Here is a 14,997-nt window from a genome sequence, read left to right as displayed (position 1 = left end):
TAATAAATTCATGAGCAATGCAATGCGCTCTTCATTTTTTCCACTTTTATTTCTTATTCTTTCTATTTTATGTGTGTGTTTGAATAGATGTAAGATGAAAGCACAAGTGTGTTCTAGGTGAACAATCTGCTTAGATCTCAAAAACCTTGTAAATTATTTTGTGTAAAAGAACTGTCATTTTGTGTGCCTGCAGCAGGTGGCAGTATGTTAAATAAATTTTTTGATGTTAGATGTCAGGATATGATTCTCCCCCCCAAAAAAAGGATGTGAATAGTCTCTGGACATTGATATGGGCAGAATATAAATTTAATAAATACGTAAAAAAACTATTGCATGGAAAAGAAAGCAGCAATGTTTCTGTATTATCCTGAGTCTGTAAATCATTCCAGCCTATTACTGTTGAGCGCATTCTCAATTACTATTGAGGACTCAATAGAGTTGCACAAATTAAATATTTTCACCATCTATTTTTTTCTTGCCAGAACATATCTAAAAAAAGAATTAGATTAATACCAGACTATTAAAAGAGCATAGTTTCATTTAATTTCTTTGTACTCAGAGATCATTTAAAATAATCATGTGATATGAATACTTTCCTGTGATTTGATATAGGTTTATTGGACATGTTTTACTGGTCACCCTCTATATCACTTTTAGGAAGTAGACAAATTACTTTTTAACACACATAAAATTTAGTTTCAACAACAATCCTACATTCTTTCATAAACAACATTGTGCATTGGTACACTGTATGTTTGGTGTTCTTGTTTCACCCACTGTCCCACAGATGAATAAAAAAGGAGTAGGAAACCATTTTGGAGCCACTCCTGCCCCTCATTTCTTTGTCCACTGGCTGGGATTTAAACCTGTGTTAGGTTACTGTGGGAAGTTATCATCCAGCCCTCTCCCAGAAAAATGAAATATCCTAGGAAATATTGAAAAGGCAGAATATTTCTCTGGATGTGAAAAGAAAGAAACATGCTTTAAAAGGCAGAATAGTTGCCTGTAGCTTCCTGCCCATCCACACTTTGTCCGTTGAGAAGGCCAGGCTAGCCCACTTTACATAATAAAGACTTCTCCATTGCAGCTGTAGGGGGAAGGGATATTACTCAACTCTCCACATGGCATCTGAGAACTCATCTATGGATTCAAAACAGCCTAGAGAGTAGCCCCCTGCATGGCACCATGGGAGTCTGACAACCAATCAGAATACATTTCTTACACAGGAACAGGAAACAGAGAGGTGGGACTAAACGGTATAAAAAGCCTAGCAAGCCCCTTCCTCAGCCTTCTCTTCTTCTCCACCTACACTGAAGCATGTGACCACCTTTTCTGGTCAGGGCTCAAGCCACGTGGTCCTGTCCAACAATAAACCATCTTTCCAAGCAGCCTCCATGTCTCCAGTGTCGTCTTCCCCACTTGGAGCTGAACCCAGAAGGACATTTCTTTCAACATTACAATAATTCTATATTATTCGAGGAAGAATAGTTATTTCTTTTCGTAGTCTAAGATACTGGTTTTGTGATCTGGGATATTTTTCAAAATATTGATCTTCTTAAATATACCCTTAGAAAAGTGAAAATATTTAAAAATAAAACAGCACAATTATTTTGCTAAAGCTTGCTTTTTGAAGCTGTTTCTTAGGGAGCACTGGGGCAACTACTTGCAAAGTCGACAACAAACATATTCAGAACAAGTTTGCAGCATAGCAGTTTAAACATTACTTCTCAACCTACAAGTCACTGAGAAGCTACTGTTAGTGGCACTACATTCTGAAGTAATAATATTCAAATGAAACTTACCGTGGCTGTACATAGGTATACCTATCAATGCAATATATTCATAGCAATGATATGTGGTTTGTGTTTATGTACCGATATCTGTGTAAAATCTCGAAATGGTTGCATTTGTCAGGCAAAATTGATTTTACTCTAGGTAACTTAAAATTGATTTGGTTTTAATAGATTAACTATTCTTAACCATTTATTGCCTTCCAGGTTTTACATTATAAGCTATTTTCAAACTTGAGGTAAAGATCATGAAGGACTATAATTGACATAACCTTTATATATTTAAGAAATGTATATAAACATTATAACATTTATATAAATGGAAAGTGGCTTTATTTATACAACTATAAGGGAATAACAACTGTATGGAAACTGTATGAAAGTGTATGAAAACAACTCGTTTTCAACTGTATTAGGTACTACTGGTATTTTATATATACAATTACAAAGCTAAAACTGAAAACTGATTAGCGCTATCAAAACCAAATAACTTTTTTCCCTATGTGGCAAAACTTTTCCTCCACACAGCTTATAGGTTGATTGGAAATGAAGCATGGATCAAACTGGGCCATGTTCCTTAGCAGTATTTTTATGCATATTAATCATGGAATAATGTGAACAGATGGTATCTTTGTCTAATACTTCCCAGAGCTAGCTCAGAGCCATTGAGTTCCACAGCACAAATCTTTAAACGTTGCTGTTTGTCCCACTGACTAAAAAAACCCCAATAAATCATATAAAATTAAAAAGCACACACGTAAGGAATTTGTAGATGAAATGATAATGCTCCAGCTTCATATGTATTAATTTAGGACTAAATTGAAAAAAAAAACAACTAGTGTTAACCAATAACTGCAGTACATCAAAAGCTGCTTTACACAAAATTACTTTTTTGGTAATGGTTAACTATCTTCTTTGTAGCTCACAGCAGGGGAGAGTTTATTTTCTTTCCTGAATGCTGAGATAAAAAGAAAGGAAAAATTCCTGAGTGCTTTTATTATCACCTGCTTTGAAATCAGGACTGTTTTTTTTTTTTTAAAAAAGATAGGTATGCAACCAAAGTTTTCAGACTTTATAAAAACCTATCAGGCAGCAAGCTTCTCCTGAGTTGAGCTCATATCTTGTGGCTTAATCAACATCCAAACTGGGGGATTTCTTTGGGCAACAAAACGGAATTGGCTTGCCAGTTTTCTTGAGGATGTGTTTTAAACTTCCCAATCTAACCTAGAACCCTGGTGGGCCATGGTGGTCTTCCGTCATCATAGTACCCAGGCCTGATGTTTCTTAGCTTTAGAGCCCAGATCATCTCGGCTGATTTGATATTAATTTTGAAACTTGGTTAATGATGTATTTCTTGAAAACCAACTTAAGAGTATGAGAAAGGTCCATTGAAGTCAAAATCTTAAGTTCATTTTGAACTGTCCATTATATTGCAATCTTTATTCATCTTTCCTTTCAGGAGGAAGAATGTTCATTTATAATATTGAGCGTTTGAATGCATAAAGCAATGTTTTTTTTAAAGCATGAATAATCCAAAATATTTTTTCTTTTAATTTTAGTAGCATAGTGTAATAGTTAGTGTTGCTAAGTGTGGAGTTACAATATGAAGATTTATGAAATATACATAAGCTGCAAAAAAGGTTAAAAGTGTAATTCATCCATGAGGACCCAAATTGTTGGGGGCAATATGCTGACTCTGTAAAACTGCTTAGAGAGGGAAGCGGTATATAAGTCTAAATACTATTACTATTATATACACATAAATAGAATTGTAAAAATCTAATAGATACCTTTCACCCTGGCTTCGCTGATAACGGATAAGAGCCTGTGGCCTAATGGCTAAGAAGTCTGCCTAGTATGTAAAAATGCCCAGGTTCAAATCCCAGTAAGGGTATGGCTAGCTGATGAGAGCTAAATAGCTTGAAATAGATCTATACTAGTCTCCCTTTATTTATTTATCAGCACAAATAAAAAAACACAAATATAACAAAGGCAACAGTAAAAAACATTGGGTTTCTGTTGTGATGGACTCTTGTGACGAGCCGATTGACAGATGATGGAAGCAGTTAGGTTCCTCCCATAATTGGGGCTTACCAGGGGTTGTAAAAATCTAATAGATACCTTTCACCCTGGCTTCGCTGATAACGGATAAGAGCCTGTGGCCTAATGGCTAAGAAGTCTGCCTAGTATGTAAAAATGCCCAGGTTCAAATCCCAGTAAGGGTATGGCTAGCTGATGAGAGCTAAATAGCTTGAAATAGATCTATACTAGTCTCCCTATTTATTTATCAGCACAAATAAAAAAACATAAATAGAATTGTAACTACTTTTAAAATGATATTTTTCCTCTTTTTCTTTGTTGTAATTTTCAGGTTTTTTAAAAGCATATTGTATGCATTTTGTTTCTTTTCTTTGACAATGTATGTACTCTTATCATAATTATCTTTGTATTTTTTCCTTTTTTGTCTTTTAAAAAGCAATAAAAATACATTAACAATGTATTAATTTGCTAGATCACCCAACTACTCTGACAATCTGACCTTCAAACCACTAAAATGAATTCCCTTGTCATCTTTTTGCTGAAAAAAGGAACTCAACTTTATTTATCTTAAGATCAGAAGCCACTTCTTTGTTAACTTTTTCCTTCGTCATATAGAAAAAATGTTTTCTATTTATTTCTTTTTTAATTTCTTTTTTCTTGAGCCTCCTTACATTAACTTAAACTTTGTACTGTTTATATTTGGTTGAAAACCTCTTTAACAAAAAGGAGTGGAATTCACCAGCAGCAAAGATAACAACAAACAGTCCACCCCAACTCCCACTAGTCCCATGGATGATCCATGTTTTAATAGTCTCTTAAAGTCTGGAGTTTGCTGCTGCAGAAGGCAGAAAAGTACTATGCTTGCCTTTCTTCCCGGAACATCTTAATGAGTTAGAAGTGCTAATTTCTTAGGTTCTACTGAGTCTCTATGGAAATTCTCAGTCATCCAGATCATGGTTGTCCCAAAGGTGCTTTTCCAAAAGGTAATTGGACCTTGCTTTACCTTGAAGATGTTTTGCTTCTTATCCAAGGAGCTTCTTCAATTGTTTCATTGAGTCATGTTTTACATAAAAGTGTTTTTACATATGATGATTTTATACACACATGCTATTCTGACCTGTTTTAATTAGGAATTCATATATTTCCTATTTGAGCCAATCTATTTGCTAGCCATTGCCATTTTACAGTGCTTCTCTCAGTCTTGCCAAGTACAATTATTTTTTTCCTAATCTTGTGTTCTGCTCATATCTTTCTCAAAGTACAATATGTGAGATTCTTTTTGTTGATAGCTGTTAATGAAGGAGCAATGATCCAGGGTTGATTGATTGGTTGTCTTGTAGTCCATGGACTACCTCCAAATCCTTAATTTGAAAAATGTCTATTTTTTACTCTCTTTCTCAGAGTCCACTTCCACAGCTGGACATGCTATCGCTTTAGCAGTCACAATGTTATGAAAGGTTGCCTACGGTAACTATATTTGACCTCTTCTCAGCTAAAATTTAACTATGAAATCACATTCGGTTCACTAATAACTTCTCATAGATAACATTCCACAACACTGTCTCACACGTATTTGAATCATCTTGTTTGTGTATCATTTCTTTTTTGTGTTAGTTATGTTGCATGTCGGCAAAATGACTTTAACCTCCTCCTCCCCTACTTCCTAATTCTGCAACCCAGCCATTTCTCATAATATGAAAGGAAAACACATTATTGATCCACAAGAAAAATACGTCTGGACCAGGATGCTATCTTTATTGCAAAGAACAAAAACATTGGAAAATTGCCAATAACCCTTTGATTTCTTATTAAAATTCAGTAAAATTTCTATTAGCAAAGATTTAAGACTGAGCATGGGAAAAAAACTCTGATCTTTCAAGATGAAAATTCCTACCATAGCTATTTGAAGATATTGTACGATGTTCCATATTATTTTTCCTGTCGAGCACAGAGTTGTTATGCAGAATTCATCTAACTGACTCTGATTTTCTGAGTGGGTGATGCCACTCAAACAAATGGAGAAGTCCTAGGTAATGACAGAGCTTGAATCTCTCTACAAAAATCTCAGCTATTAATGGTTAAAGCAAATAGGCAGTAGATAAGAGTCAATGGAATTCAAGGTGGGCTGGACTTATGATAGATCTCTTGTGGGCATGAAGGGACTCGAGACTGATGATGTGTTTGACCCCTCCCTCAGGCACAGCCTAGTCATATCCTATAAAGTCCTTGATAAAAGTCCTCAGTGAAAGGAGGGTATAGGCTGGCATTCCATTTTATACTACTTTTAAGAAAGTTATTGTCCCCCAAAGTATCCCAAATCTGTTAAAAACTAAAAATAGGCCCTTCCATCAGACTAAACAATCAAAAACAAAAGGATAATGGAGAGGGTGGTTCTTCATATTGGCATTCTTATCAAATGGTTTTGGCTTGCTACGCTTGACTGAAAAGGAAGAGGTTGTTCTGGACCTGTTGCCAATGAAAGGAGCAATCGCCTAGCAGCTGATATATCAGTGGCTGATGTAAGAGTCTTCTTTGTTTACTCCTTTCCGTAATGTTCTTCCTGAGAAGAACACAGAGTCCATAGCTGAGAGAGGAGAGCAGAGTGTGCCTCTCTTCAGTTCTCTGCCTCTAGAGCAACATAGAAGAATGCAAATTGATTGGTTGGTGAGCGTCAAAGCCATGTCCCGGAAGAAACCAAGAGCATCCAAGAATACATGGCATCCAAAGATCAACTACTGAAAGAATGCATGAGGCAGCAACAGACATGGGATGAAGCAAAGAAAGATCCGTGGCAAGACATGACTTTGCGTGGGACAGGCACCACTGACAGGCAGCTAAGTTGGCAGACATTGGGAAATCCTAGCAGTAGTTGGAAAGGTCTGACCTAAAAGACAGCACTGACTGAATCACTGATCATTGCAGCACAAAACAGTCCCTAAACACCAGATCCATAGAAACAAGAGTCTACCACAAACTAGACAGGACCTGAGGTACCGACTATGCAGAGAGGCCCCAGAGACAGTCCAACATACAACAATGAAGTGTAAGATGTAGGCAGGACCAGCATATACTGGATGGCACAAGCAAGAGCTGGCATTGTGTAAAGGAACATCCGTACAAGCTAGATTCTCCCAAGACCAAATAGGAGAAGGTTGTGGAGACTAAGAGAGCTAAAATTCTGTCGAACTTTCAAATTCAGACAGACAGGCAGGTATTGGCCAATCAAGCAGACATCATGTTAGTAGACAAGGACCACTCAGAGAACATTAAAAAAAAAGTGCCAAATATATTTTTCATCCAATCTTGAGGTGTTTTTCTAATGACTTACCCCTTTGGCTTTGCTGTCTTATAAAAGTTTTTTTTTAAATGGGCACAGCTAATTGACTATGAACTTCAGTTATAAATATACAACCATCATAAAGATTTTAAGTGTTCTGTAATAAGAAATCCTTTATCATTCTTAAAATATTAAAAACTTATTTTCTTTCTTTTTAAAAAAGGGCTATCTTGGTATTCATTTGGAAGTTGGGCTGACAATGACTTGACTCAAATCACTCCGCAGGGTGGACTTGAACCCACCAAATTACTAAATTTAGTAATCACTAAATCACACCATCTCTCAGCCAGAAGAACACTGTTGCCCGTGCCAAACTACAATTTCCTTTAATTCCTTTTTTTGGGGGGGTGGGGGGGGGTGGGGGAGAAAGTATGCAAAATGCCTCTCCACTGAAGACACTTAGAACATCTTGGGTGGGGAAGGAGTAGCTGTTGGTTTGCAAAGACAATACATGTTTCAAGGACATAATGGAGAAACGAAGAATGGCTGACAAAAGCAGTGTCAAGGCTGCTTCACTTAATAACCAAGAAAGAAACCACTCAACTCCATTTTGCAGAATTAAGAGTACTTTTTACTGATTGTAAGTAAATAGAAGCTAAGCAAAGCTGGATCTGAGCAAAAGCGCACGCAAGCAGTAGATATCAATACATAACCCATTCCCCTCCTCTTGGTAACCCCAGTCCATAGTCCAATCCAATATCTCCACAGCTGTCAGGTGGGAGACATCTTCAAAAATCATCATCAGGTTGGTATGCGGGGAAACTCCCTCCTTGCCACATGCGCAGTAGATGGTGAGAACGACCCCCAATTAACAGTCCTCCTGAACCCTAACCCTCCCACACCTATCCTCCGCGAGCTGCACTGGCTACCGATCGGTCTCCGGATACGCTTCAAAGTGCTAGTCGTAACTTATAAAGCCCTTCATGGTATTGGACCTGGGTACTTGAGAGACCGCCTGCTGCCAATTACCTCCCAAAGACCCGTCAGATCTCACAGGGTCGGCCTCCTCCGGGTTCCGTCCACCAGCCAATGCCATCTGGCTACTACCCGGGGGAGGGCCTTCTCTGTAGCAGCTCCGGCCCTTTGGAATGAACTCCCCGCGGAGATCCGGACCCTCACCTCTCTCCAGGCCTTCCGGAAAGCCGTCAAAACCTGGCTGTGCCGGCAGGCCTGGGGTTGATGAGTTCTCTCCCCTCTCGACTGGTATGGCTGTGTGATTTTCATGTATTTTAATTATGTGTACTGTTGTTTATGTTCCCTTTGTTGTTCACCGCCCTGAATCCCTCCTGGAGAAGGGCGGCATACAAATAAACCAAATACAATACAAATACCATGTCCTCCCTCCCCATTTCAATGGCAGCCGAAAAGCAAGCAGCAAAACAGACAAGCAGTTTGGAACCCCATTCACTCAGGGAGTCCCAACTGCCATTTTTTGCTTACAAGAATCTCCCCCACTGAATCTCCCCAGGCTGCAGGCGACTCCCACGGGTACTTGGGAGCTCCCCCTGCTTAGGCCAGGATATCAATGGTGCCCTTTGGCCCTCTTGTCCTGCAGCCCCCTGCAGGTGCCATCATTCTCTTTTCTCTCCCTTGCTCGGGGATCAGCCCCGACCCCGCGCAATCTTCTCTCCCGGGAGGTCCCTGGCAGGGCCTCCAGGTTGCAACCCGCCCTCCCCACACATACACCTTGCCCCCGAGCCAGGTACGTTGCCTTGGCAACGGCGGACAGAGCGGGGCGGGGGGGGGGGAGTCCAGCATTCCGGGAGCAGAAACCCGCGGCCGGGAACCGCCACGCCTTCCCTGTCGCCCTTCGCTTCAAGTTTGGGAACCATGAGGGCGCTTGGCTGGGGCAGCCACGGCTCCGGCACCACCCCGAAACCTCGGTCGCCCCTGGGGAGGAGAGCACATGGTGCCCACAGTTTGAACCCGTGGTAGGCGGCGAGGAAGAAAGAAGGGCGGCCGAGCTCTCCCGAGGTAAAAGAGGCTTCGGGGACTTGGCTGCGCTCAGGTGCCTCTCTTCGCTTTCTCCTCTCCGCTCTTTGCTCGACGTCGGTCTTGTCTTGGCGCGGTTCCTTTCCCTCTTTGCCTCCCGGATTTGTGGCTTTCGAAGCATTCTCATACAGGGAAGTAAGTGCCCGGCTCTGCAAGTCGACGGCGTGGATGGAAAGCCGCCTGTTTTCTCCTACATTGACAGTTACGGTAGCTCGTGGGTGGAAACGCCAGAGCTGCTTTCGATCCCCTGGCAAAAAGTTCTCTCTTTTGGGATCAAGTTTCAACTGACCACAATTGGTGGTGGTGAAATGCAAAAAGCCTCTTGGAAGATATAACGGGGGGAAAGTGTGTTTCTGTGTGTGCATGTGATTTTGTGTGTGTGTGGGGGGAGGAAGGAAGGAAGGAAGGAAGGAAAGAAGGAAGGAAGGAAGGAAGGAAAGAAAGAAAGAAAGAAGAAAGAAAGAAAGAAAGAGGAAAGAAAGAAAGAAAAAGAAAGAAAGAAGGAGCTCAATATCTTGGTGGTTGGATTATGCTGAAAATATAATAATATTGCACTTAAACCAAAGCAACCTTAGTCCTGGTGTACCCTTAGGGGTGTGTGCCTGTGTAATGTATGTAGGACACATCTTTGCAACAACTAGACAGACGTTTGGACTAGCAGGTTGGACACTTACCTTACTCAGGTGGCAGAGGACAAAATCTGAATGAATGAAATGGGCCAAAATGGAGTGAAACTATAGCCACATACAGGTACCTTGAAACCAAAGGACAGAGGAATGAAATGTAGTGATCTTGAGGTGATTCAGTGTATGATAAATTTGGAGGGTTATATGTAGGGGACTCACAATTTTTAATGCTTCTCTTTGTAAAAAAAAAAAAAGCACCCCTTTCTGCTAATATAATTTGATAACAAAAAACTTTTCTTCTCAATATAATAATCAATTTTCGGAGTGGCATTTTAACATGCTGGGAACCGTGGTAGCCTTTAATTTCAGTATAGGTGTATTGCATAATTGAAATCACTTTTAAGATTGTCCCTCTCTGCTTATTGTTTAATCTTTTCAGTAGAAGCTGTAAAGAATGCTAATGTCTCATTCAACTTTTTATTCCATTGAAAAATTTCATGTGAACATTTTCTAAATAACATTTGGCACCTCCCAAATATTGACCTTATATGGTTTTTCTATATTCTGACATTTCTTTTTGTGCTTCTGCCAGCTGCTTTTAAAATTACTGTAACTTACGCATGCCTTTTAACATTTGATAATAAAATTTCCTTTATCCTCTGAATTTCATGGTAGGCTCATTTAGACAGACACTTCATGGCTATTTATTTTTTAAGTGAAGAAAATGAGGAAAACAGAACAGAATGAACAAAAAAAAAGGAGTGAACATGTGCTACTTAAGTGAAATATTTTTAAAAGTGGGTTTTCTGGGGCTTCCATAACAGCAGAGTTGAGGAGGAATGTGGTTTATTCACTAGGCAATAACCATTTCTGCTTTGCATCTTTAGATTGTATGAATATGTAGGAGAAAGAAATCGTGATGACTTTACTATTCTTAAGAGACTGGCAAGAATTGGTTGCCTAGCAGAAGGACTCTTTGAACTGCTATGGAACTAAAACCTTTGGGAGACTTTAAGAGCCTCCCTGTTTTTTTTAGAAATAGAAATACTATTGGCAGTTGCTGTGGCGTGCCAGTCGTGCTGTGGGTGTGTATGTAGTGGCTATACTGCAAAACTGGAATTCAAAGAGAAAAACAGTGAAAGAAAATCAATTATATTCTTCTTAAATCTACAGGTTGACAAACCACTGTGTTCATTACCAACAGGACCCAGGACAGGAGAGTGCAAAGGCGGCTATGAGTAGTCCCAGTGCCAAGCCAACATGTCTGTCACAACCTGTGGTGAAGAGTGTGATGGTGTATCGCAATGGAGACCCTTTCTTCCCTGGCCGACGTGTTGTTATCCACGAGAAGAAAGTGTCCAGTTTTGATGTCTTTCTAAAGGAAGTGACAGGTGGCGTGAATGCTCCTTTTGGAGCTGTGCGGAATATTTATACACCCCGTGGTGGACATCGCATTCGTCAGCTAGATGAGATTCAAAGTGGAGAGCACTACGTTGCAGGTGGTAGAGAAGCTTTCAAAAAACTAAAGTAAGTAGTCATACGTTTATCCAACCAACATGATAGAGCAACTGAAATGTGCTATCTTTTATATACAAGCCCTCCAAGGAGAGGGTAAAAACATTTTTTTATTAGATTTAACTAAAAATCTGTGAACCATTGTTTTAACTAAAACAATGGTTCGTAGGCTCAGTTTCCCAGGCTTTCTCTGTGTTTCTTTATCTCCCTATACATTTTTTTCTTTCTTTCAGAAATGATGGAAAATTTAAGTGAAAAGTCCCATTCCAATATCATTAACAATTTTGATTAATTGAATTTTGATTTAAAGCTACCATTCAGAAGCAAGCCCTTTGGAATTCTTAACGTCAGTGGTCCTCACTTACAGTTACCATGACCATTTAAAAAAAAGAGTTTGTAGATCTAGTCCTAAATATCTGAAAGGTGTCACATTATCTACTTCAATATACATACTAGAGTGACTAAAAGACAAAGGAGGACTGGTAACAGTAGTGTGGAATACACTGATATGACAGACTCAGCTTGCCATGCAAGCTACTCCTGATTAAAGTTCATGGATCATTAACAGAACATTTACAGCATTGAAGCCAAACTATAATTCCCATAATTCATTATGGGTAGTAGAAGTGAGGCTTATTGTAAAATAATGTAAATCAATATGAGTTTAGAAAACAGGTATGCTTTAGTATAAGTTTATTCTTCGTTGTCTGCTTTTAGAAGTAAAATTTGCTGATGTTCTTGTGTTCTTCTAATATGTGTTAATAAAGTAATGTCAGAGGTAATATATATGTACCATATATACACACACATACGCACATGCACACACACCTTTTGTTAGTTCCATCCCAGCGGTTTGCATTCTCTATGGTTTAAACACTATTGCCTATAAACTTCTCCCATGGCTAATCAATTATTAACAAAAAAAATCTAAATTCTGCAGAAAATTGTACTTTTTAAATTAAGCAAGTATAGTACATCACACCAATTTAGAAGTATACATTTATATATAATCATTGCTTATATGATTGTGTTTTTACTTTTGATATATTTTATTGTTTTAGAATTTACTGAAATGAATGTTTAAAAATTTAATCTCATAAGGTTAGAAAAGAACCAAAGTTGTATAAATATTTAAAAATGTAGAATATAGACTTTCATATATGTAGAATTTGTAGAATGTGTAATGTTTATTAAAGTGACAAGAAAATATCCTAAAATGTAGCATAACCCTGTTATTATATAATATTAATTCATTGTCACTGTTATTTGCTGGAATCATAAATCATATTGAACTTATAATCACTATAATGTGGTTTATTGGTTAAGCACTTGTCTGGTGAATGCACTGCAGAGCCACCCAAATGTGTCAAACTTTTGTAATAACTAAAAAACATAAAGAAATATTCCTAACAGCCTACTCTAAGAAATGTGTTTGTCACATGGGTATAATGTTTTAACTGGCTATTAGGAAAAAACATGAAAATAAGAAAGTATAAGTCAAGAAAAAATATATTCTTGTAAATATAGGGTTTTTTTTGCATTTTGTATTAGTAAATAACCTATTTTGTTTTCTTGTTTTTCAGTTATTTGGATATTGGAGAGCCAAAGAAAAGACCTGCAGAAATTAATAATGAGGTAATGTATATTACATATTAATATGAATCTATTACACTTGAAGTACAAACAAAAGAAACTTTTATCGATTTAGATTTCAGTCTGTTCTGATTTTGTTTGCTCATGCAGCAAAAGTTAAGTAATGCGCTGTCTGAGCCCAACAATATGCTCTAATTTTTAAAGAGAGATTTTAAAAACAAAAATCTAGAAAACTGAATTTCAAACCAGTCTGATTAATAGATGCTATTTTTACAGCTGTTGCATCCTGTGCTCCTGCTATCTGCTCTATATCAAGCTAGGTTTTCCATCTCTGAGATGCAAACTTCCAGATCACCACTAGAGGGAAGCAAATATACGGCTTTCTGTTCATCTTTGCTACCTCTAATGATCTTGTGAAGTGTTATAGCTTGGATACTTGAGGGACTTGAAAGTTTACAAATAAGACAGAGAGACAAACCAACATGGTAACTCTGCTCAGTTTCTCATGCAGGTATAAAAATTGTTTCCCATACTGTAATTTATATGAGACTTCTATCTACTGCTTTATATTGCTGAAGTGGGCTCCTGGAAATTGGGACTAGAGGTCATGGATATTCCTCCAAAGCCAGGGAATTTGCCCTAAATTGTAAATTTATTGAACTGACTATGACTAGCACACCCAGACTATTACATGCTATATTAATCTGCATCAAGAAATAAAACAGCTTTGCAAAGTGGTTTGTGTTGACAGGGTGTTGACAGACCATGATAGTGGCTGTTGAAGGCTCTTATCATCTATTGTAAAATGACAGAAGTTGAAACAGGCAACTTCTGAGTCCTATATAATTATATTTTATATATTGTGAGGCATTGACTTAACTGTTGACGTTTGGCTGCACAATCAGGGGAAACAGAGGTGTAAACCAGAGGTGGTATTCAGCAGGTTCTGACCAGTTCTGGAGAACCAGTAGTGGAAATTTTGAGTAGTTCGGAGAACTGATAAATGCCACCTCTGACTGGCCCCGCCCCATCTATTCTCTGCCTCCCGAGTCCCAGCTGATCCGGAGGAAATAGGGGTTTTGCAGTAACCTTCCCCTGGAGTGGGGAGGGAATGGAGATTTTACAGGATCCTTTCCCTGCCATGTCCACCAAGCCATGCCCACAGAACCAGTAATAAAACATTTTGAATCCCACTACTGGTATAAACCATTTGTCTACCCCTGATTTATGGTAGAATTATTTTAATATTCAAATATATTCTGCTCTAGTTTTATACTTACTCTGTCTTTTTTTCACTAAAGAAAAGATTTTAAAGAATAAAATATTGAGAACACTAAGCAAATACAGTATAATGTCTACTCTATTTGGTACAAAGTGCGATAGAATGAAATGTATCTTAAAAATAAAGAGAAGTATTGTAATTTAAATGACTATTTTGTGTGTATCTAACTATATAATGTACTCATTTACATAATATGGAAAGGTAGCCTGAAATTTAGATGAAACTAAAAAAGTAATGCAATTCTGTTGGATTATTTAGATACTTTTTTCTTAGAATTCTTTCCATGGTTATTGCTTCAGTTGTAGCATTGAAAATTTTTTAAGATGAGCACTTAAATATTTATCACTTATATTTATGTCTACTACCAGTTATCATACTTGGGATTAAAAAATCATTTTGATTGAGTCTAAGTGATTTGTGATAATTGAGAATTGTTTTTAATTTTTTAAAGAAAATTTTAAATAGGATTTAAAGTGGTTTCCCTATAAAATTTTATTCATCATTGGCTCAGCTAAATTCCATTAGTATTTAGAAATATATGCTTTGCAAGCTTTTAAAGGAATGGTATGATGTCTGATTTTCTTCTAACTCAATTAGAAGATAATTTATCCTCTTTCTAATAGATTACATATGCAATTTAGCACCAAATTAGATAATTTGTAAGACTAAGAAATAAAAACTGCTGTCCTCGATAAAACAAATTGGCATTGGATCTTGTTCATTACCTGGATTAAAAATTTAAATAGGATTCATTGAAAGGTCTTGGAGTATACTGCAGAGATACCATCAAGTCCTGGAGATTAATTCAATTTCAATTTCTGA

The 14,997-nt window shown here is 37.8% G+C and overlaps 1 protein-coding gene across 5 annotated transcripts in view; it reads left to right on the top strand.

Annotated features, from left to right (window-relative positions):
- The first annotated feature begins 8,914 nt into the window (after positions 1 to 8,914).
- DCDC2 (doublecortin domain containing 2) overlaps positions 8,915 to 14,997 on the top strand; it is a 44,803-nt gene continuing 38,720 nt past the window's right edge. For 3 of the 5 annotated variants that reach the window (XM_032223091.1, XM_032223086.1, XM_032223092.1), the window contains exons 1-3: positions 8,915 to 9,141; positions 10,959 to 11,312; positions 12,884 to 12,935. In XM_032223091.1, the coding sequence (XP_032078982.1) occupies positions 11,020 to 11,312; positions 12,884 to 12,935 (345 nt within the window). In that variant the 5' untranslated portion in view covers positions 8,915 to 9,141; positions 10,959 to 11,019. Of the gene's footprint in view, positions 9,142 to 9,183; positions 9,295 to 10,958; positions 11,313 to 12,883; positions 12,936 to 14,997 lie in introns of those variants that run through there. The other 2 variants (XM_032223087.1, XM_032223088.1) reach the window with 2 other exon arrangements.

The sequence above is a fragment of the Thamnophis elegans genome, chromosome 8 (genome assembly GCF_009769535.1).
Source record: "Thamnophis elegans isolate rThaEle1 chromosome 8, rThaEle1.pri, whole genome shotgun sequence".
Taxonomy (NCBI): domain Eukaryota; kingdom Metazoa; phylum Chordata; class Lepidosauria; order Squamata; family Colubridae; genus Thamnophis; species Thamnophis elegans.
Note: the sequence above shows the minus strand (reverse complement) of the source record. Positions and strands in the feature narration are given on the sequence as shown.